This window comes from Delphinus delphis, chromosome 20 (genome assembly GCF_949987515.2).
Source record: "Delphinus delphis chromosome 20, mDelDel1.2, whole genome shotgun sequence".
Classification (NCBI taxonomy): Eukaryota; Metazoa; Chordata; class Mammalia; order Artiodactyla; family Delphinidae; genus Delphinus; species Delphinus delphis.
In genome coordinates this window covers 40,415,479-40,438,341 of record NC_082702.1, presented here as the reverse complement: position 1 = coordinate 40,438,341, position 22,863 = coordinate 40,415,479, and the positions used below count along the sequence as shown (strand labels likewise).

The window sequence follows — 22,863 nt, the reverse complement described above, 5'->3', positions numbered from 1 at the left end:
CTGTGCTCCGCAACAAGAGAAGCCACCGCAATGAGAAGCCCATGCACCGCAACGAAGAGTAGCCCCCGCTCACTGCAACTAGAGAAAGCACGCACGCAGCAAGGAAGACGCAATGCAGTCAAAAAGAAATAAATAAATAAATAAAATTAATTAAAAAAATTATATCCCACATCTATGGAGAAACAACAGCAGACCCACGTGAGTGCATGCTCTGTGCTATTATCTAATCACTGATGAGTGGCTCCTGGGGATAATTTCCTACAAAACAAGAGCAAAGGATCAATGTGGGAAGGAAAGTAACTGGGCTAAGACTTCTTTTCCTGTATATCCCTTTAGAAATGAAAAAAAGAGGGCTTCCCTGGTGGCGCAGTGGTTAAGAATCTGCCTGCCAATGCAGGGGGACACGGGTTTGAGCCCTGGTCCGGGAAGATCCCACATGCCTTGGAGCAACTAAGTCCGTGAGCCACAGCTACTGAAGCCCGCGCGCCTAGAGCCTGTGCTCCGCAACAAGAGAAGCCACCACAATGAGAAGCCCTCACACTGTAACAAAGAGTAGCCCCCACTCACCACAACTAGAGAAAGCCCGCGCACAGCAACGAAGACCCAGCGCAGCCAAAAATAAATAAATAAAAGAAATTAAAAAAAAAGAAAAGTTAAGCCCAAACAACTTTAAAGTTTCTAGTTTTTTACTTAAACTTTTACCACCACCAATAGTTCCTTGAATTCTTCTTACATTAAACAACAAATAAACACATGGGGACAATATTTGCATAACTGTTTTCTCCCAAGTTCCTAAAAAAGAAGCCCTAAAAAAGAGTCCACATCATTTAGTCACTGGAGTTTTTTGAATCATATTTTTCAAATCGAATATTTCAACAGGCATCTCAGAACTCTAATGATCAAACCCAATTTCTGTTGTATTTATTGTTGGCACTTTCCCAAGGATCATTAAATCCTTTTGTAATCATTAACATGACCATGCTCTATTTTATATCTCATCACTCAAAGACTGTCAAGAAAAACTTACAGGAGGAACAAGACAATTGGTACATGAGGGAAGAGTGCTGATAAAAACAAACAGGGAAGGGCATTCTCTAGAGGTCCAGTGGTTAGGACTCGGTGCTTTCACTGCAGTGGGCCCGGGGTTCGATCCCTGGTCGGGGAATTAAGATCCTGCAAGCTGTTCTGTGCAGCCAAAAACAAACAAGCAAACAAACAACAGGTTAGAAGAAGATTATAAGAAAAATGCAGGTTTGTCAATCACTGTGTGGCTGAGAAATTTTGGTAAGTGATCATGAGAACAATTTTCCCTGCAAGTTAAGGGGACTGAGTGGCTTTTATCAGAACATAGAGCAGAAACACGAAGCAGAAGCAAGGTCTGAGCCCTTCTCCAGGAACTGAGAATGCACTCACTTACCCAGAAACTTCTTGTTGAGGAGGAGGGAGCCGGAACCATTCCAGTGCTTATCCACAAGCTCCAGGAGCTGTCTGAGGACAGTGGCCACATGGGATGCTCTGGCAGAGATTGGGGGACTGTGGTTTCCTGGCAAACCATGCAAACTGCCCAGGTCACTAGAGAGAGGCTCAAGAAAAAAAACAAAAAAACCAACCATTTGTCATTCTAATGCAATAAGGGAAGTAAAAATCCAGACATTTAAAGTGTTAACATTGGGCTTCCCTGGTGGCGCAGTGGTTGAGAGTCCACCTGCCGATGCAGGGGACACGGGTTCGTGCCCTGGTCCGGGAAGATCCCACATGCCGCGGAGTGGCTGGGCCCGTGAGCCATGGCCGCTGAGCCTGCACGTCTGGAGCCTGTGCTCCGCAATGGGAGAGGCCACAACAGTGAAAGGCCCGCATACCACAAAAAAAAAAAAAAGTGTTAACATTAAAAAAAGAAAAAAAAGAAAGTTGGTTTCATCTTTCAGTTTGGATTTGAATAAAATATTAATGTCTAAGGCAAATACAATAATATATACAAGGATAATTTCAAAGGTAACAGTATCTTCTATGATAATTTTCTGTAGAGATTTTTAGAAGAAAACAAAAAATGTTTTAACACCTATGTCTATGGCTCAATGTATTATGTTATATAATATGGAAAGATTAAACTGCAGAACATTTTTTAAGGTATTATATATCATAAAATAAAATGGGGAGTAATTTAATAAAAGTCATAACTCATAAGCTTATATTTAGTATATTAATATATAATAAACATAAATATCCCATAACATTTTAAATGTTATGTTAAATGTTATTGTTGGACCCAGTACTAAAGATACTTTTTATTCAGTAAGAATCTCATGTATATAGATGTATAGGTAGAGCTCTCCAATGAAACTCCCAATTGTTTATTCATTCAGATATGATGTATATGTCTATTTATTTAGTCATGTCTGAATGAATAAAAAACAATTGGGAATTTTACTGGACAAATCAATCTACAAATCTTTTCTGTAGGGTCTCAAGGGACTTCAAGAAAGCTGTTATATATTAAAAACAGCCAAATTATTTCTCAATCTTTGGCTCTTTTGATATTAAAACTATAGATGATTAATTAGATAATGCTGTCATATATGACAACTGTGAAGCAGAACACCAGACAGTGATACCTATGACTTGAGTCACACAGATGGTCTATAATTAATAAGGAAAAGCATTACAAATGGGATAAACATTTATTCAACAAATCTGTACTGAACACTGATCATGTGCATGGAGAGTTCTACATAAGGACTGTGAACATATGAAGAAGTAAAAGATGAGGTCCTTAAGAAGTTAACAATCTGATTAGGAAGAAAAGTCATAGAAAAACTGGTTACACTACAAGCCCACTTGAGAGGATCTTGTCAAAAATGGATATTTACTGTCATTGGTTTTTCATGTATTGGTAATTCTGTGTACGCATCATGGAACAACTTAGAAACACATACATGCCTTTACGTATTTTCTTTCATTTATCACAATGCAGTGAGAGTGGGGGATAATTTTTTTTATGAACTTTGGAATAATTTTGTTACTTTTAATTTTCAGCAAATTAAAAGCTGAAAAGCCATGCCTCATGGCTTTTTAAAATTTTTTTTTTTTTTTTTTTTTTTTTTGTGGTACGCGGGCCTCTCGCTCTTGTGGCCTCTCCTGTTGCTCCAGACGCACAGGCTCAGCGGCCATGGCTCACGGGCCCAGCCGCTCCACAGCATGTGGGATCTTCCCAGACCAGGGCACGAACCCGCGTCCCCTGCATCGGCAGGCGGACTCTCAACCACTGCGCCACCAGGGAGGCCCTAAAAATTAATTTTTATAATTTGTCTATGATTCTAAAGTCAGTTGGTCAAAAATAAATTTTCACAAATTCATGTTTGGTTTAATTTTGTGTGTTTTTTTATATGGGATTATTTTTTATAACTTTTATTTATTTATTTTTAACATCTTTATTAGGGTATAATTGCTTTACAATGGTGTGTTAGTTTCTGCTTTGTAACAAAGTGAATCAGTTATACATATACATATGTTCCCATATCTCTTCCCTCTTGCGTCTCCCTCCCTCCCACCCTCCCTATCCCACCCCTCCAGGCGGTCACAAAGCACCGATCTGATATTCCTGTGCTATGCGGCTGCTTCCCACTAGCTATCTACCTTACGTTTGGTAGTGTATATATGTCCATGCCTCTCTCTCGCTTTGTCACAGCTCACCCTTCCCCCTCCCCATATCCTCAAGTTATAACTTTTTAAATGCTATTCTGATTTATACCTTTCTAGAAACTGAACAGTGTATTTCTTTTATATTTATATTCAAACAGGTCTTTTACAACTTTTCATATAAAGAAATATAGTATCTAACAGGAAAAAATAAATGGGAATTTTTAAGATAGTCCAGAAAAGTGCATTGAGATTTTAATTGCTATTTTAACAATCCTATCACATGAAATAGAGGTGGAAAAATCTCCTAGAACACGTCTTATTAATATAGCACCCAAATATCCTAAGTGTTTCTGTACCTTCACCCTAAATACATTAACACCAGTGCTCTTTGTCTGGAAAAATAGGCATCAGTGGCTGAAAATGGAAAAAAAAAAGGACCAAAAAGTCAAAAAAAGTATTACAAGACTGCCCCCTTTGGTGCACAAAAATTACAACCACCTCCAAAGTTTTGAAAACTGAATAGAAAGTATTTAAAGGGTAAAAAAACCAACCAACGAAACAACAAAACCCCCTTATAAACCCATGTCAATGTGCAAAAAGATTTCCATCAACTGAAAAATAAGTGACTAGAAATAGTTGTTTTTGACCAAATCCCCTGCTTTCTCACAAGGCAGTAAATGATTAAATGATTCGTATGACAAAGATTATGGGTTCAAGGGAAGAGCATGCCCCAAGAGCTATAGTTCTTTTAACTAATGAGAAGAAAGCTTCATGATGGAAGTAGGGCCTGGAGAAAAATTAATATTCAAACAGATGAGAGGAGAGAAGAAGGCATTCTCCATGGAGGGATGTATGCAACGGCCGCAACAAAACTTAGTTACTAAGTAAGAACAACACTAACTACCATACTACAATTTTATGAAATGATTATATTGTATATGTGGGAATGGCTCTTGATTTGTTGTTCATTCTCAGCTAAAAATCCCTTGGAAAATCTAATTCATCTTCTTAATCTAATTCATCTTGGAAAAAATTGGAATAATTTAAATTCCTGGACAGGAAAGCAATGCTTTTAGAAGAAAGATCCCAAGCAAGTTAGTGATTTGTAGCCAAAGCAAATGTGTAAACATGATAGGATCATAAACATCAATGCTACAGAGATCACTCTTCAGCCAACCCTGAGGCCCTGGCAACTTCTGCATTCCTTCCTGTGGTAAACTCTGTTCACCACTTCTTATTATCAATGTACTTCTCCACCATGTTTATGCTCTGGAAGTAGATTAGGGACCCTGCTCCCTGTGACATAAATGAGGAAATGCTGCAGAAGGGGAATGACCTTCCCAAGGGCAAAAGAATCACAGGCTTTGGCCTGGCAGTATTACCCACTAGCCTCTGAAAATCCCTTTGAATTTCTACCTCTTTTCATCTGAAGCACCACCACCAAAACAGAACCCCATTCTGCTCTTGGACCTGATGTGATTTTGCACAAGCACAAACAAGCCAACACTTGCCTCGCTGCCTGTAGCATCTCTGAAACCATGTTTTGGATTCAGGGTATCAAGGATATTTTCTTTCCGTTTGAATCCTCTTCTCGATGGGCTTAATGACCCCTTGGTCAAACTCTCTCTGTTTTCTGAAGTCCCAGTAGGCAACAGCAGTGTCCGCAGAGAGTCTCCCAGGATGGTGTTGTTTGGGAAAGAACCATGTGCTGGTGTTAAATCGCCGAGGCTGGTGGATAAGTTTTGCTCTACATTCACCAGCAGAGCAGGGTCGCTGTTGAAATGGGTTGTGGCATACAGATCTGTGAAGGAAACAGGGCAGGAGATGAACCTGCTCTTCAACTCTCTCATGTCTTACTTCCATCTTTACCCTGTCTGGAGTCCAAGGGTCATAATGATCTCTCCCTAGTATATACCCTCAACTTTCTGGACCCTTTCTCTCTCCCTCCACCTGACAAAACCCCAACTCTGGTTAAATCCAACTGTGCACATACTCCAAGCCTACAGCAGAGCAGTGGGAAGTGACTGGAGAACAACATATATCTCTTTCCAACATTTTCACTTTAAATTCATAACCACTATCTTAACTGGGCCCGGCTATCCTAATACATTACTCTAATCAATTTACTCTTCTATTCTTTTTTTTAATTTTAATTTATATTGGAGTATAGTTGATTAACAATGTTATATTGGTTTCAGGTGTACAGCAAAGTGATTCAGTTTTACATATACATGTATCTACTCTTTTCCAAATTCTTTTCTCATTTTTTAAAATGTTTATTTATTTATTTATTTGGCTGCACTGGGTCTTAGTTGCAGCATGCAGGATCTTTAGTTGAGGCATGTGGGATCTAGTTCCCTGACCAGGGATCAAACCTGGGCCCCATGCATTAGGAGCGAGGAGTCTTAGCCACTGGACCACCAGGGAAGTCCTACTCTTCTATTCTTTGAGATCACTATTTCACATCTCTCTTCTCCTCAAACTTCCAACACCTTCTCCCCCCTCCTCACTCTCAGTTGCTGATCTCTTTACTTCTCTGAGCAAAAGAGAGGCAATCAAAGAAAACATCTATGTGATCTAACCACTAAATCTACCAATTCCATCTGTATTTGTGTCTATAAATTCCCTCCCTTCCTTCTTGTAATAGATGAACTATCTGTGCTTCTATCCAAGGCCAACCTCTCCACTGGTGGACTGGATTCCATCTCCTCTTGACCACTCCCCAATTTTTTTTCTTGTAATTGTCCCTTTTCTCTCCTGCATCATCAATTTTCCCTCTACTGGATCATTTCCACCATGATCTCGATTCCATCCCCCTTCCAGCTACATTTCCATGTCTTTGCTCCCCTTCACTGCAAAACTCCTTGAAGGGGTCATATACACTCGGTAACTCTACCGCTTCTCCTCTGATTCTTTCTCGAACTCACCTCAACAAGGCTTTTATTAACAACGCATCTCCTGAAGCTGCTCACTAATGCGTTGCCAAATACCATGATCATTTCTCAGTCCCAGAAGTGTTAAAGACATCTATTAAGGACATCTGACACTGTATTTATAACTCCCTCCTTCTTGAAACATATTCTTCACTTGGCTTCCAGAATACCACTCCCTCTTGGCTTTTTTTTTTCTCCTACCTTAGTAGCTGCCTCTTTCTTGCTCTCCATGATGGTTTCTCTTTATCTACGAGATTTCTAATTGTTGGAGGACTCAGATTAGTCCTCAGATATCTTTTCTATCTATATTCACTCCCTTGGGGAGATCTCATCTAGTCTGTTTTAATGCCATCCACACACTTCATTCCCAGCCCCACCTTCTTCCCTGAACTCCAGACTAATATGTCTACTTATCAAATTGGCATCTCTGAGAAGTTTTAATAGGCACCTCAAACTTAAGCTGACAAAGACCAACTCTTGGTATCCATCCTAAAACCTGTTCCTCACACTCTTTTCCATCTGAGTAAAATGGTAACTCTATTCTTCCAGTTATTCAGACTTGAAACCTAGGAGTTATCCTTGACCTTCCTTCTCTCACACTTCATCCTCAATCCACCAACAAATCATGGAGTGTTATCTTCAGAACATATTCAGAATCTATTTCTCACCACCTACACTGCTATCTCCCTAGTTCAAGCTACCATCATCTCTTATCCAGATTCTAATCTGTTAATTTTAAAAACTTCTATCCTTGCTCTCCATTGTCTATTCTCAACTCAGCAGCCAGAGTAATTCTTCAGTTAGATCATGTCACTCCTCTGCTACAAACTCTCCAACAGCTTCTGATCTCACCCAGAATAAATGTCTGGCTATCTGACTTCATCTATACTCTTTACCTGGCTCACTCTGCAGCAGCAGCCCTGGCCTCCTCATTGTTTCTTGAACATGCCAAGCATGTTCCAGCCTCAGGAACTTTGCACTTACTATTTCCACTGTCTAAAATTTCTCCCCCCAGTTATCCACATGGCTCACACTCTCACTTCATTCAAGTCTCTACTTTTATGATATCTCACCTGAGAAGCTTACCCTGACCATTCTATCTAAAACATCACCTCCTCCATATTACTCTCTAATACCCTTATGTTACTTTCCTTCACAACACTTACCATAACCTGACATATATTTTATGTTTATTTTTGTTTGCTACTTTATCTGCAGAGATAGAATAGTATCTGGCACATAGTGGGTATTCAATACATTTTGTTGAATAAATAAATAACTAAGGAGTGGTCTCTTACCCTTAAACTAGCTTTTTCTGAAAAAGTAACTCAGAATAGAAGTGCTTGTGGCCAGAGAAGACTAGATGTAACTAAAAATATGTCCCAGGATGCTATCAATATTTAACTAAAATAATATATAGTTATGAAACTGCATTTCTATAAATTGTCTATAAATTTTCTCTAATATATCTATCATGTTAAACACATACCCTGCAGATTTCTCAAGGCTCTATGGACCACTGGTGACTTTATTTATTTATTTTCAGCTTGCAGGATCTTAGTTCCCCAACCAGGGATTGAACCCACGCCCTAGGCAGTGAAAGTACAGAGTCCTAACCACTGGACTGCCAGGGAATTCCCCAATCTAAGAAATATTAATTCCAAAATTTCCAGTTATACTTCAATCTTCATGCCTATGAAAGAGGTCTAACAGGAAGCTATTACCTGAACTAAGCTTCAAAAGCCTTCCAGTGCTGGAGTCAGGGTTTGACAGAGAAGTCGGTAAGTCTCCGCAGGAATGGGATGTGGTGGCCTTCATGTTATTTGAAGGTTTTGTGCTATATTCTCGGTAGTTCCTGCTTGTCTGAGGCCTTTTACCAAGACTTCCATGCAGGGATGGATTTTGGGAATAATGACTATCATAATTTTCTAGACCAGCATCTGAAGGTAACTGATAGGGATGAATCTGTCTAGAATCACCCACATCCAGGCGTTTACTCAATGAGGCGTCATGGGTAAGCTGATAAGTATCAGGTTTTGGTATCAAATCCTTTTCTGGAGAAGAACCTGAAGACTTGTTGTCCAAAAAAGATATTCGGTACCCTTCTCTAGCCATCTTCTCTGGGGTTCGAACTGTGGATTGATGAGGCAAGTAGCGTCTGAATTCTAACCATCACCAAGGGGGAAAAAAAAACAAAAGACAATGAGAATTCTTCTTAGGGTATCCTTGTTCACTGGATATACCTCTGTCTACCAAAAAAAAGTTCTCAGGAAGAGATGGTTTATAATTTTTATAAATGGTAGCATAAAGTGATAAAAGGATTCCTACATGGAAAAACAAAACATGTTGGACATTGTGTAGACAGTAAAGAATCTGTAACATTCTGGAGACAAATTTCATGTCAACCTAATCCTGTAGGAATTTCCTTCTAAAACTGTAGTGTCAGAGTTTTCTATATACGATTTCTACTATTTTGGTGCACTCCCACATGACAAAAGTTGTGATCTTAGGTATTCAGACAATAGTTGGTAGGTCTATGATTTCATAGACGCCTCGCAATAAAGCTAAACTCACTCCTACCCCCAACCTCTACACAGAGGATCTAGGTTCACACATTGGGAACCACTATCCTACGCCAATTAAATGGCAGGAAATGCAAAACCTATGAAAATCCCTAATCCAGCTATAAAGTATTTCTCTCAGACAGGTGTACCTGTCATCTCCAAAAAGCCTCAGAGTAGGGCAAGTAGAGTATCAGACAAAAAGAGAAGTCTTTGTGCTCCTTGGGGCTTTCAGAGATTCATACGCTTGAAGGCCTTCCTGAGTTAGTCACATTAACTTTAAAAAAGTGGAAACAAGTACCTTCTATCTCTACAGAACCTTTAAGAATATCAACATTTTTACCAAGGGCCAGTCTATACAGTAGGGGAAAGGTTATAGAACAATATCTTTATGTAAGAAAAAGAATCTAAGAACAAGTAATGAGATTAGATAATTCAGACTATCCCTCCTGTTGAAGATATTTAAAAAGTGGGATGATATACGTTCTTAAAAGCATCAAAGAGCTAATAAGCTAGTGAGGAATCTCTAGGCCAAAATCTAGAAAACAGCAAGAACTCATATAGGTGAGTCTAGCACTTAAAGTGACTTTTACCCTAAGGCGCTTTAGAGTGAAAGGTACAGAAGTCCAAGTTCAGGATCCATCCAAGGTAAGGAGTAGGAGAAACCACCCCCTCACCCACTCCCCACATTAATATGGAATCCTAATCAGGATACAATCTTCAAAGTAAAGGTAAACTGGAAATAAACCAGCCCTTGTACACTGGTAATCCAGGTTTGCATCATCTGGGTGGTCCAGGGATCCTCAAGCCTTAAGCTTGGATTAAGGTGATTCCAGGCTGATAGTTCCCCAGGCAACTGGTAGAAGCAAATGAAAATCTGATCTGGAAAAGATATCTTCATGTAACACTTTAAATCATTCCTACAAATAGTTTTTAAAATACAATAGCCTTGGGGCTTCCCTGGTGGCGCAGTGGTTGAGAATCTGCCTGCTAATGTGGGGACACGGGTTCGAGCCCTGGTCTGGGAGGATCCCACATGCCGCGGAGCAACTAGGCCCGTGAGCCACAGCTACCGAGCGTGCGCGTCTGGAGCCTGTGCTCCGCAACGGGGGGCCGCGACTGTGAGAGGCCCGCGCACCGCGATGAAGAAAGGCCCCCGCTCGCCGCCAACTGGAGAAAGCCCTCGCACAGAAACGAAGACCCAACACAGCCAAAAATAAAAAAATAAATAAGTAAATAAAATAAAATAGCCAGCAAGTAGCCAAAACAAAAAAGGAAATAAGATAACACAAGTGAGAATGAGTAGAAAAACCAGACAACATGCACAAAAATTGGAATTAACAGATGCAGCCTATAAGATGGCTATTTTTACTATGTTTAAAGATATATAAAACAGCTGGGTGGGCTTCCCTGCTGGCGCAGTGGTTGGGGGTCCGCCTGCCAATGCAGGGGATGCGGGTTCGTGCCCCGGTCCCGGAGGATCCCGCATGCCGCAGAGCGGCTGGGCCCGTGGGCCGTGGCCGCTGGGCCTGCGCATCCGAAGCCTGTGCCGCCAAAAAAGTGACCCAGAAGATTTGAAAAAGAACCAAATCGAATTTATAAAACTCAAAATAAACTACTGAGATTAAGAATTCAGAAGACAAGCTTAACAACAGATTAGACACAGCTGAAAAGAATGTTAGTGAATTTAAATATGGGTCAGAAGGAGTTATCCAGAATGTGGATCAAACCAAAGAAAGATAAAAAATATAAAAGAGTAAGAGACAAAGAGGACAAAGTGAAAGAGGACATACATTTACTTAATCAAGAGTCCCAGAAGGACAAGATAGAAAAAATGGGACATAAATAATTTTTGAAGCACTTTACAGAAATAATGAGACAGAATTCACAAATTCAAGTGTAATAAATACCAAACAGGATAAACAAAAAGAAGTCCACACACCATAGTGAAATGCAGAAAATCAAAGACAATTGGAAAATCTTAAAAGCAGCCAGAGGAAAAATAAGACAGATTATCCTTGCAGGAGTGACAAATTTCTAGCTCAGTGGTCCCCAACCTTTTTGGCACCAGGGACCGGTTTTCGTGGGAGACAATTTTTCCATGGACCTGGTCGGGGGCGTGGGGGTGTTTCAGGTGGTGATGCAAGTGATGGTTCAGCCAGTGATGCAAGCGATGGTTCAGCTGGTAATGCAAGCAATGGGGAGCGATGGGGAGCGGTAGATAAAGCTTCGCTCGCTCGCCCGTCGCTCACCTCCTGCTGTGCAGGCCCAGGGATGGGGGTGGGGGGACCCCTGTTCTAGCTGACTTCTCAAAAGCAACTACAAAAGATAGAATACAGTGGAATACCTTCAATATTTTGAAAGAAATAACTGCCAACATAGAAACTTATACCCAGGGCTTCCCTGGTGGCGCAGTGGTTGAGAATCTGCTTGCCAATGCAGGGGACATGGGTTCGAGCCCTGGTCTGGGAAGATCCTACATGCCGCGGAGCAACTAGGCCCATGAGCCACAACTACTGAGCCTGCGCGTCTGGAGCCTGTGCTCCGCAACAAGAGAGGCCGCGATAGTGAGAGGCCCACGCACTGTGATGAAGAGTGGTCCCCGCTCGCTGCAACTAGAGAAAGCCCTCGCACAGAAACAAAGACCCAACACAGTCAAAAGTAATAAAAAAAAAAAAAAAAAGAAAGAAACTTATACCCAGCCAAAATACCCTTTAAGAATGATAGTGAAATTGGGGCATTTTCAGACAAAAACTGAAAGAATTCATCACGAGTAGATCCACACTAAAGAAAATTCTAAAAGATGTACTATAAGCTAGAGGAAAACCATCTCAGAAGTGAAGTCTGGGATTTAAAAAAAAGAGATGTAAAGGGACTGCCCTGGCAGTCCAGTGGTTTAGAATCCATGCTTCCAATACAGGGGGTGCGGGTTTGATCCCTGGTCAGGGAACAAAGATCCCACATGCCGCGTGGTGCGGCCAAAAAATTAAAATAAAAAAAAAGAGCAAAGTGGTAAATACATGGATAAATTTAAATGAACAATGACTTTATAAAAATAGTATCTTGTGAATTTTAAAAATATAGAGAATTAAAATCTATAATAATAATACATAAATCAGGAGGGATTAAAAGGAGTAAATTACTTTAAGGTCTTTGAATTACACAAGAGAAGAGTTAAAGTATTGATTAATTTTAAAGTTGAATAAGTTAAGGACACATATTATAGTTTTGGGAATAATACCAAAAGCATAGAAACAGTGTGTAACTTGTAAACTAGCAGAAAGAAAAAAATGGATGAATAAAAACATAATAGGGCTTCCCTGGTGGTGCAGTGGTTGAGAGTCCGCCTGCCGATGCAGGGGACGTGGGTTCGTGACCCGGTCCGGGAAGATCCCACATGCCGCGGAGCGGCTGGGCCCGTGAGCCATGGCCGCTGATCCTGCGCGTCCGGAGCCTGTGCTCCACAATGGGAGAGGCCACAACAGTGAGAGGCCCGCGTACCACAAAAAAAACAAAACCAAAAACAAAAAACATAATAAATCCAAAAGAAGGCAAGAAAGGTAAAAGAAACAAGGAATAGTCAGCCAATACAAAAAGTCAAGAACAAAGGAAGTCAGAATATCCACTCTTCAACCTGAAAGACCTCACAGGTCACTAAGCATCCAGGGCAGCCCCTTATGAAAGCAGAAGAGAATTCATCACGTAGTCTCCCAGGACTGAGACATCTCCATCTTCTCCCAAATCCCATCACACCTAGATTTCTCCGACTAGTGTGGAGAAAAATACTGTAAGCAAAATATTTACCATCTTCCTGGTGATTCTCACTTGGTATCTCCTTTCTTGCCACTTCCTGCATCTAAAAAAAAGTTTGAAAGTTTAGGAGAAGGGAGTCAATGGGCATTCAGACATGAGTTTAACTAGAACAGGGAGGTTCAGAATACTTTCCTATTAGTAAGCAAGTCCATCCTTGCAAACTAGGGAAAAAGATCTTCAAGCAAAGGTCCAGATTTAAGCTTATTTTAAAACAGTCACAATACAAAGAGATTCTAGAGTTGCTCTGGAGCAGATAAGGAGATGCCTTGAAAAGACAAAATATCCTTAGATGGTAAAGGACATACCAAACAGTGAAATATTGTATTTTCTCTGCTTTAGATAACTCAGCATAGAAGTTAGATGGTACCACCTTTTCCAACTTATTTCTGCTTGAAGAACTCCCATACTTACTTTACCTCTAGTAAAGCTGAGTATCAACCATGGGAGCTACTGAGACTTTTTAATAGGCTGAAAATTAATCTAAGGCATAATTAAGCAAGGATTGATACAAAGTAGAAAGCTTTCTAGAGTTTGCTTTTTACAAAATCATCTTCAAGTATTCAGCATCTTTTTGGTAGTTATGCAGAGAAAGAAATCTTACTTCCTATTTCTTAAACTAAGAGGACATAGAGTAGGCTATTCAATTTCTTCTTCTCTCGCACTTCAAGAAGTAATTTCAAAGTTTTTAATCTAAAAAGTGCTATTTAATGTTAACTGTAGATTATAGTATATTTTGTCTCCATTTCCTTTAAAAGAATACCAAATTTTTAAAAAAATGGTAATTGAAATAGTTTCTAAATTACCCAAGTAGAATCTCCAAAAACAAAGAAACCAACTAAATGTTAATCTGTCTTTTTATAAAATGAAGGTATTATAAATTCAACCTGAAATCTTACTATCTTTTTCTTTGTACAGTGTTGATTATCCAAACTGTGGATTAATGAGTCTTTCCTTCTCTTCTTTCTCCTTCTGACTATTTTCAGCAAACTTATTGCTCATAATTTATCAATAAAAATATAGACAAAAGGAGAAGTTGAAGTAGTCAATTCTGCTTCCTGCATCATATTCATTCATATAAATAAGTAATGGACTCCCACCAATTTTTTTCTCTAAAAACTTATTTTTAATTCTTCCCTCATCTTGTATGATCTCTTCCTCTTCATTGCCCACAACTTCTATGCCATCTTTACTGCTTAACTTTTCTTTTTTTTGTGCTTCAATGAAGAGGCAGTGTTGGGAGAGCCACCCCTGAGATGTTAAGATCCAGTAATTAAAAGGCAGAGGTAGAAAATGTAAAGAAGCCAGGCAACAGGAAATGGAGACATTGGGTAGAGAGGAGAAAACTGAAAAACAGACAAAACCTGTAACAGTTGTATCCCTGTTTGAGTGCCAAAATGCCTGGCATAAAATGTGCTAAAGTTATATGTATAAATATACTACATCTGATCAGGTACTGGGGGAGAGGGAAAGGGGAGATTGAAATTAATGGAGAAGGCCCTTTGCATCCTGTCTTGTGCTTTCCTTTTAAAGTGTCTAACATGCCTTCATCAAAAAAGTCCTCTTAAGTCAGACAGAGAAAGACAATATCATATATAGCTTATATGTGGAGTCTTAAAAAATGATACAAATGAACTTATTTACAAAACAGAACTAGAGTCACAGATGTAGAAAACAAACTTAATGGTTACCAAGGGGGAAGGGGAGAGGGATAAATTGGGAGATTGGGATTGACATATACACACTACTATACATAAAACAGATAACTAATAAGAACCTGCTGTATAGCACAGGGAACTCTACTCAATACTCTGTAATGACCTATCAGGAAAAGAATCTAAAAAAGAGTGGATATATGTATATGTATAACTGATTCACTTTGCTGTACAGCAGAAACTAACACAACATTGTAAATCAACTACACTCCAATAAAAATTAATTTTAAAAAGTCCTCTTAGACCTTCACAATAATTGAGAGTCCACTGGATTATTAGCATTAATCATTGATTAGTCAACAGATCAGCAGGAAAGTGAGTACATTACCTGTGTCCCCAGTGGCAAAGTGTCTAATTTCTGATCTGGTATACCATTGTCCTGGGTTACAGAAGTACTTGTTGGGGAATCCTTTATTTCCCAGTTTGGGAAGGGAATAAAAAGTCCTTTGTTTGAGCCTGTGTCAAAAGAAAAGGCATACAATGAAGCACTGACCAGACTTTAAAGGCAACATGTCATATGGAAAGATACTAGAAGAGAAGTCACAAGATTGAGAGTTAGTCCTGGTGCCACTACTTGGAGACCACGTGAACTTGGACAAACTGCTTAACCTCTCTCAATCTCTCCACTTGTAAAACAGTGATGATAAAATCTAAATTTCCTATCTCTTAGAGTTGAGGTGAGGTTAAAACAAGACAATGGATATGAAATGGCTTCATAAATTATGAAATGCTCAAGAGAAATTAAGAAGGCGGCAAATATTTTGCATACTTCTGAAGTGAATATATAATAAACTTTGACACCAATTCAACAATCTCCAGCTACAGGGGGAGATGGCTGGAAATAGACTCCTGACATCAGGCATCTCCAGGGCTTTAATCAACAGTCTGCAATGATTTGTCATTTTAAATCAGCTTCATCATTTCAAACCAGCTTCTTTCTGCCTTGATTTCCTCATTTGTTCAAAGAAAAAGACTAATCAGGACCTATTTCATAGAAACGAATGCCAAATCCTTAGGTTTCCCAGTATTTTTGCCTACCATTAGAGAAACAACTTTAAAAATAGAAAGGAAAAACAAACAAAAACTGTATCCTATCCTGGCCACCTCAAAAAGAGTTTGTTAGGATTTCTATTAGATTGTAACACTTGTACAAAAGTTTTTGCATATCCTTGATCAATACTTATTAATTGCAGAATTCTGGGATTTGGGGTCTTCTGGGGGACCCATGGATGAAAATAAGAGGTTTCTGTTTAGGGAGGTTTTTTTCTCTAGTAGGATTGGATAAGAATTAAGATAGTTTCCAAAGTCTGGGCCTTAGTCAAACAGTGTGCTCTTCTGCTAGTTCCCATGTTTAGGCTCTGGCAACAGAAAGCTACTATAAGGCAGGGCAACTGAGAATACAGAGTGAGAATAAAGCCAGCCTTTCGAAAATCCAGCCCTTTAGTCCATTTGGAGCTCTAAAATGCTTCTTATTTCTGAGTTGCCTTTTGGGAATGAAATGTCCTACTACTTCAATACAAGATGTTCTTCCACCCTTGTACTTGACAGAACTGTACTTCTCAAAGTGACATAAGCTGTCAAAGTTTATGTTCTGTGGTTCCTTTGCAGTAGCAACACAGGAAAAAAAAAAAAACCAAGGTGAAGCAGAAATTGCTGATTTTAACCTGATTCTTAGTAGAAAATTAGAATGGTTAGTAAGCTGTGACTTTGGGTTCAAGGCTCCTCTTAACACTTTCCTACAGAACAACACAAACTTCCCAGGTGTCCAAGACCCAGCTCCATCCTGGTTTTTGTTCTACCCTGCTAATGCTCTTTTTTAGATTCACAGGTTCTTTTTCTTTCAACCTACCTCTTGGTTCAAACAAATCCCCCAAGGTCCAAACTCTTTGCTGGATGCTATCATACCTTCTCTTTGGTGTCAGCTATCTCCCAAATCTGGTTGACCTTAAATCTAAATCTCTTAACTCTGATCTGTCGTTTCATGTCCAGACTTAAGTTTTTTGAACTGCCCCCCAAAGTGTGCCCTATAGACAACTAAAAAGTCAGTATTTTCTTTTTTTGTGTGTGTGGGATTTTAATTCCCCGACCAGGGACTGAATCTGGGCCCAGCAGTGAAAGTGCTGAGTCCTAACCACTGGACCACCAGAGAATTCCCAATTATTTTCTAAATCGAACTCATAATCTTCACTTCCAGGCCTACTTCTGCTGATGGTCCTCACCTTCATCCCTAACCCTCGTCTTAATACTGGCATTCCTATTCACCCAATCCCTCAAGATAGAAACTTGTTCTTTGATGTTCTCTCTCTCATCTCAAATGTCAATCAATTATCAAATTTTATAGAATCACTTTTTTTGGTGGGGGGAATCTTTATTTTAATTGAGGTATAATGTACATGCCATGTAAGTCACCCTTTTACAGAATACAATTCAGTGATTTTTACTGTATTCACAAAGTTGTACAACCATCACCACCTTCACTTTCATCACCCCAAAACAAACCAAATTAACTGTCACTCTCAATTCTCTCCTCCCCACCAGCCCCTAGCAAACATCAAATAGGATTTGCTTATTCTGGACATTTCATGTAGGTGGAATAATATGTTTGACCTTTTGTATCTGGTTTCTGTCAAGTAGCATGATGCTTTCAAGATAAATATTGTAGCATGTATCAGTACTTCAATCATTTTTAGGCTGCAAAATATGCCTTATATGGATATGCCATTATTTTGTTTCTCCATTCATCAGTTGATAGACTTTTCAGCTATTATGGATAATGCTGATTTCATTCCTGTACAAGTCTTTGTGTGGACATATGTTTTCATTTCTCTTGGGTATACATCTAGGAGTGGAATTGCTGGGTCAAATGGTAACTCTAACTTTTTGAGGAACTTCTAAATTGTTTTCCAAAGAAGCTATACCATTTTCCTTTCCCACCAGAAATGTATGAGGGTTCCAATTTTTCCACATCTTTGCTGTCACTTGTTATCTGTCCTTTTGATTCTAGCCATCCTAGTGGGTGTGAAATGGTATCTTCCTTGTGGTTTTGATTTGCATTTCCCTGATGGCTAGTGATGTTGAATATCTTTCATGTGCTTGTTGGCTAGTTGCATAACTTCTTTAGAGAAATGTCTATTCAATCTTTTGCCCATTTTCTAATTGGGTTGTTTGTCTTTTTGTTATTGATTTGTAAGAGTTTTTTGTATAGAATGGATACTAGACCCTTGTCAGATATATGATTTGCAAATATTGCCTCCCATTCTGTGGGTTACTTTATTACTTTCTTTGTTTTTTTAATTAATTTATTATTATTATTATTATTTTGGCCACACCTCGCGGCATGAGGGATCTTGTAAGTTCCCCAACCAGGGATGGAACCCATGCTCCCTCCAGTGGAAGCACGAAGTCCTAACCACTGGACTGCCAGGGAATTCCCCAGCTTTTTTAACTTTCTTGATAGTGTCCTTTGAAACACAAAAGTTTTAAATTTTTATAAAGTGTGACTCATCTATTTTTTCTTTGGTTGTTACACTTTTGGTGTCATATTCAAGATATAGGCTCACTCCTGAAAAAGATAAACCGACACCTTGCTCTGCTACATTATGACTAAGCATGTCATGTACCACAGTCAGGAAAAATCAAGAAAAAGAAACAATTTGCATTCTGAGATAATTTTTTTCTTGTCTTATACTTCAATTTATTTTCTTCTTTTTCTTCAGATGTAAAATATATCCAACACTTAATTCCAAAAGCAAATGTATTTATGACATTGTTGTCCAGCCCAGGTTTTTATACCCATATAACCAATGTGATAGGACCATAATTCATTATCTTTTTACCACTGAAAATTGTTTTATATTTTTAATGACAGAGAAATGGCTTATAATGCTGATGCTTGTGGCAAAGAACTAATAGTTGGCTACTTCAATTACCAGTAATCTTATATGGATGAGGCCCTGCTTCACACATTTGGCCAAAAACCTTGCAACCCATCTGAGGTAGAAACAGAGATGCACTACCCAGATCCCTTTCAAGGAGGACTTGATTTACTCTTCAGAGTGTGTCTCAGCTACAGAGAACTACCTCCTGATGTCATGCCCTTCCAGAGGCAGTCCATATGCAGTGACCAAATGGGGTCCAGGGGCAGTCCTTGCTCTAGAGCTGTCCCTCTGCTCAACTCTCCTTCCTCCCCTTCCTTTCGATATTGATCTCTAATAAACATCTTGTACCCTAGATTCCACTGAGATAAAATTTTGAGAGCAGAAATAATGGGTCTAACACTAGCCTCCAAAATAAATGAAGGGGACTTCCCTGGTGGTCCAATGGTTAAGACTCCGCGCTCCCAATGCAGGGGGCCCAGGTTCGATCCCTGGTCAGGGAACTAGATCCCCATGCTGCAACTAAGAGTCCGCCACAACTAAAGACCCCGCACGTGGCAATAAAGATCCTGCGTGCTGCAACTAAGACCCAGTGCAGCCAAATAAATAAAGAAATATTTAAAACAAAACAAAAAAACCCAAAATAAATGAAGATTTGCTATTTCCTTTAAATTGCTTATCCCCAATGAGGACAACTTAATCCCCGACTTTTGAAATAATATATATGATATATATTATCATATATTATTAGTATATATAAATTATAATATATATTATAGTGTATATAATATATATTAATATATGATTGCCATTGTAGATATGATAATAATGAAAGGAAATTATAGTTTTTCCCGTCATGAACAGACTGCCTAAGTAACCTTGTGTTTTTCCGCCTTAAATACCTGATATGTATTTCATTCAAAATTCAACTCTTTGAAGTTTGGACTCCCTAGCAAAACATTGCAGGTAAAAACACTTAATGTTTTATCTCCAAGTTTTCTTTTCATATCCTCAATGATTTAATCAATCTGTACCTCCTCATTTGCATTCACACTGCTATTATTGCCCTATGTCAGGACATGTCCTTATTATCTCCCATTGGGACTACTGTTCAAATTTAGAGTTATCTCTCTGTCACACATTTAATCATGCTTACCACCTAAAACACCTTTGCTACCCATTTTCAAGAGAATAAAATGAAAATGTTTAGTAAAGAGGCCCTTTGCCACTTGGCTTTAGTCAAGCACCTTAGCTCCAGTCACAAGCTGAGTCAATTTCCTAATCTGTCACACCTGTTTTTTCTACTTCTCTATGCACTTAACACCAAACTATGCCCAATGAATTCTATTTGAATGCCCAACCTAAATGTCTCCTTTTTGTGAAGTCTTTTCCCAGGTCCCCAGTCAGTACTAACTGCTAGTGCCTCTCCCCCATAGTTCTTTATCTCTATCACAGTCGAACTCATGTCTCAGCCTGACTTGTAACCTAATAGCTATGATAAATCTCTCTGGTGTGGGAGTATCTGAAGATCTGACACTGTTGTGTCATTTCCTAATGTGCCTAGCCTCTAACACAAGATTTTCCAGTAGATATACACTTGTTCGCTGAATTGCTCTCACATCCATTGTGTCAGAGATTGACAGTTGCCCTCCACTATATCCTTTATTCACCTCTTAGAACCCCCAATAACATCCCTAGACTGCCACCATCTAGATTTCTATATGAGGGAGAAATGAACTTCTATCTGCCACAAAACCTTTCCTCATTTGCTCCTAGCACACCTTAAGCCTCTATAGCATATGCCTATCTACATTAGTGTTTCTCAAACTCAACATCCTCATAAACTCTGAAATATGAATCCAGTTTGAGAAACTTCAATTTAAGAAACTCAGTGTATAAAAAGATATTTTAAAAAGCAGATTATATTGGGTGACAGTTTGCAAATTTCTCACAGAACTAAACACTTGGTATTTATCCAAAGGAGTTGAAAGCTTATGTCCATACAAACACCTGCAAATAGATGTCTATAGCAGCTTTTTTCATAATTGCCCAAACCTGGGAACAATCAAGATGTTTTTCAGTAGGTGAATGGATAAACAAATATTCCGGATAATAATAATGGAATATTATTAAGCACTAAAAAGAAAGTAGCTACCAAGTCATGAAGAAATACAAAGGAAACTTCAATGCATATTACTAAGTAGATGAAGCCAATCTGAAAAGGCTACATACTGTACAATTCCAACTATATGACATTCTGGAAAAGGCAAAACTGTGGAGACAGGGGAAGATGGCAGAGTAAGAAGCATCTGGCATCTGTCTCCCACCTAGGTAACAACTGCACTGGCAGAATTCTGTCGTAACTATTTTGGAATTCTGGAGTCTACTGAAGACTTGCAACTTCTGGGGGAAGACGTGGAAGGTAAATTAGGGTTAATTTTACTTAATTCAGTTCTTAGCAAAGTAGCAGCTATCCATCACTCATTCCTCATACAAAAGAATGAAGCTGGACCCTTACCTAACACATACACAAAAATTAACTCAGAATGGACCAAAGACCTAAATGTAACACCTTAAACTATAAAACTCTTAGAAGAAAACATAGGGAAAATGCTTCATGACACTGGATTTGGCAATGTGACACCAAAAGCAAAGCAACAAAAGAAAAAATAGACAAATTGAACATCATGAAAAATTAAGGGGCTTCCCTGGTGGCACAGTGGTTAAGAATCTGCCTGCCAATGCAGGGGACACAGGTTCGAGCCCTGGTCCAGAAAGATCCCACATGCCGCGGAGCAACTAAGCCTGTGTGCCACAACTGTTGAGCCTGCGTTCTAGAGCCCACGAGCCACAACTACTGAGCCCACATGCCACAACTACTGAAGCCCGCGTGCCTAGAGCCCATGCTCCGCAACGAGAAGCCACCGCAATGAGAAGCCCACGCACTGCTACGAAGAGTAGCCCCGGCTCGCAGCAACTAGAGAAAGCCCACACGCAGCAACAAAGACCCAACACAGCCAAAAATAAATAAAATAAATAAATTTATTTTTAAAAATTTTGTGCCTCTAAAAACAGTATCCACAGAGTAACAAGGCAACCCACAGAATGGGAGAAAATATTTGCAAATCATATATCTGATAAGGTATTAATAGCTAGAATATATAGAGAACTGCTAACACTCAGCAACAAAAAAACAACCTGATTCAATAGCAAAGGACCTGAATAGACATTTCTCCAAACGAAGATATACAAATGGCCAATAAGCACACAAAAAAATATTCAACATCACTGATCATTAGGGAAATACAAATTTAAAAATACAAGATACCACCTCACACCCATTAGGATGGCTACTATCAAAAAAACAGAAAATAACAAACGTTGGGAAGGATGTAGAGAAATCAGAACTCTTGCGCATTGTTCGTGGGAATATAAAATGGTACAGCTGCTATGGACAACAGTATGGCAGTTCCTAAAAAAAATTAAAAATAAAATTACTATATGATCCAGTAATTTCAGTTTTGGGTGCAAACCCCAAAGAAGTGAAAGCAGGGTCTTGAGAGATATTTGTATACCCATGTTCATAGCAGCATTATTCACAATAGCTAAAACATGGGAGCAACCCAAGTGTCCATCAACAAGTGAATGGATAAACAAAATGTGCCACAACTAACTGCACTCTAGAGCCCGTGCTCTGCAACAAGAGAAGCCACCACAACAAGAAGCCCAGGCACCGCAATGAAGAGTAGCCCCCACTTGCCGCAACTAGAGAAAGCCTGTGAGCAGAAACAAAGACCCAACGCAGCCAAAAATAAATTAATAAAAATAAATAAATCTATTAAAAAATATATGGAGATGGTAAAAAGATCAGTGGTTGCCAGGGGTCAGAAGGGGAGAAAGGGATGGCTAGGTGAGCACAGAGTATAGGGCAGTGAAACTATTCTGTGTGACACTAAAATGGCAGATACATGTTATTATACATTTGCGAAATCCATAGAATGTACAACAGTAAGAATGAACCCTAAAGTAAACTAAGGACTTTGGGTGATGATGTGTCACTGTAGATTCATCAGTTCTAACAAAAGCACCACTCTGATGCCTGATGTTGGTAGTGGGGGAGGCCTTGCATGTGTGGAGGCAGGAAGCATATGGGAACTCTGTACTTCTGCTCAGTTTTGCTGTAAATCTAAAGCTGTTCTAAAAAATATTCTATTTTTTAAATAGCAGACTAATACTGAAAAGAGTATTTTTGCTTTTACATCTTTTAAATATTTTTCATAACTGCATCAAACAAAAGCACAAAATTAAAGGGTCTCACATTGCCTATGGA

The 22,863-nt window shown here is 39.2% G+C and overlaps 1 protein-coding gene across 1 annotated transcript in view; it reads right to left on the bottom strand.

Annotated features, from left to right (window-relative positions):
• LRRC36 (leucine rich repeat containing 36) overlaps nt 1-22,863 on the bottom strand; it is a 45,858-nt gene that overhangs the window by 5,632 nt on the left and 17,363 nt on the right. The window contains 5 exon segments of the mRNA XM_059999294.1: nt 1,418-1,583; nt 5,151-5,440; nt 8,297-8,737; nt 12,938-12,989; nt 14,987-15,114. Of these exon segments, the coding sequence (XP_059855277.1) occupies nt 1,418-1,583; nt 5,151-5,440; nt 8,297-8,737; nt 12,938-12,989; nt 14,987-15,114 (1,077 nt within the window).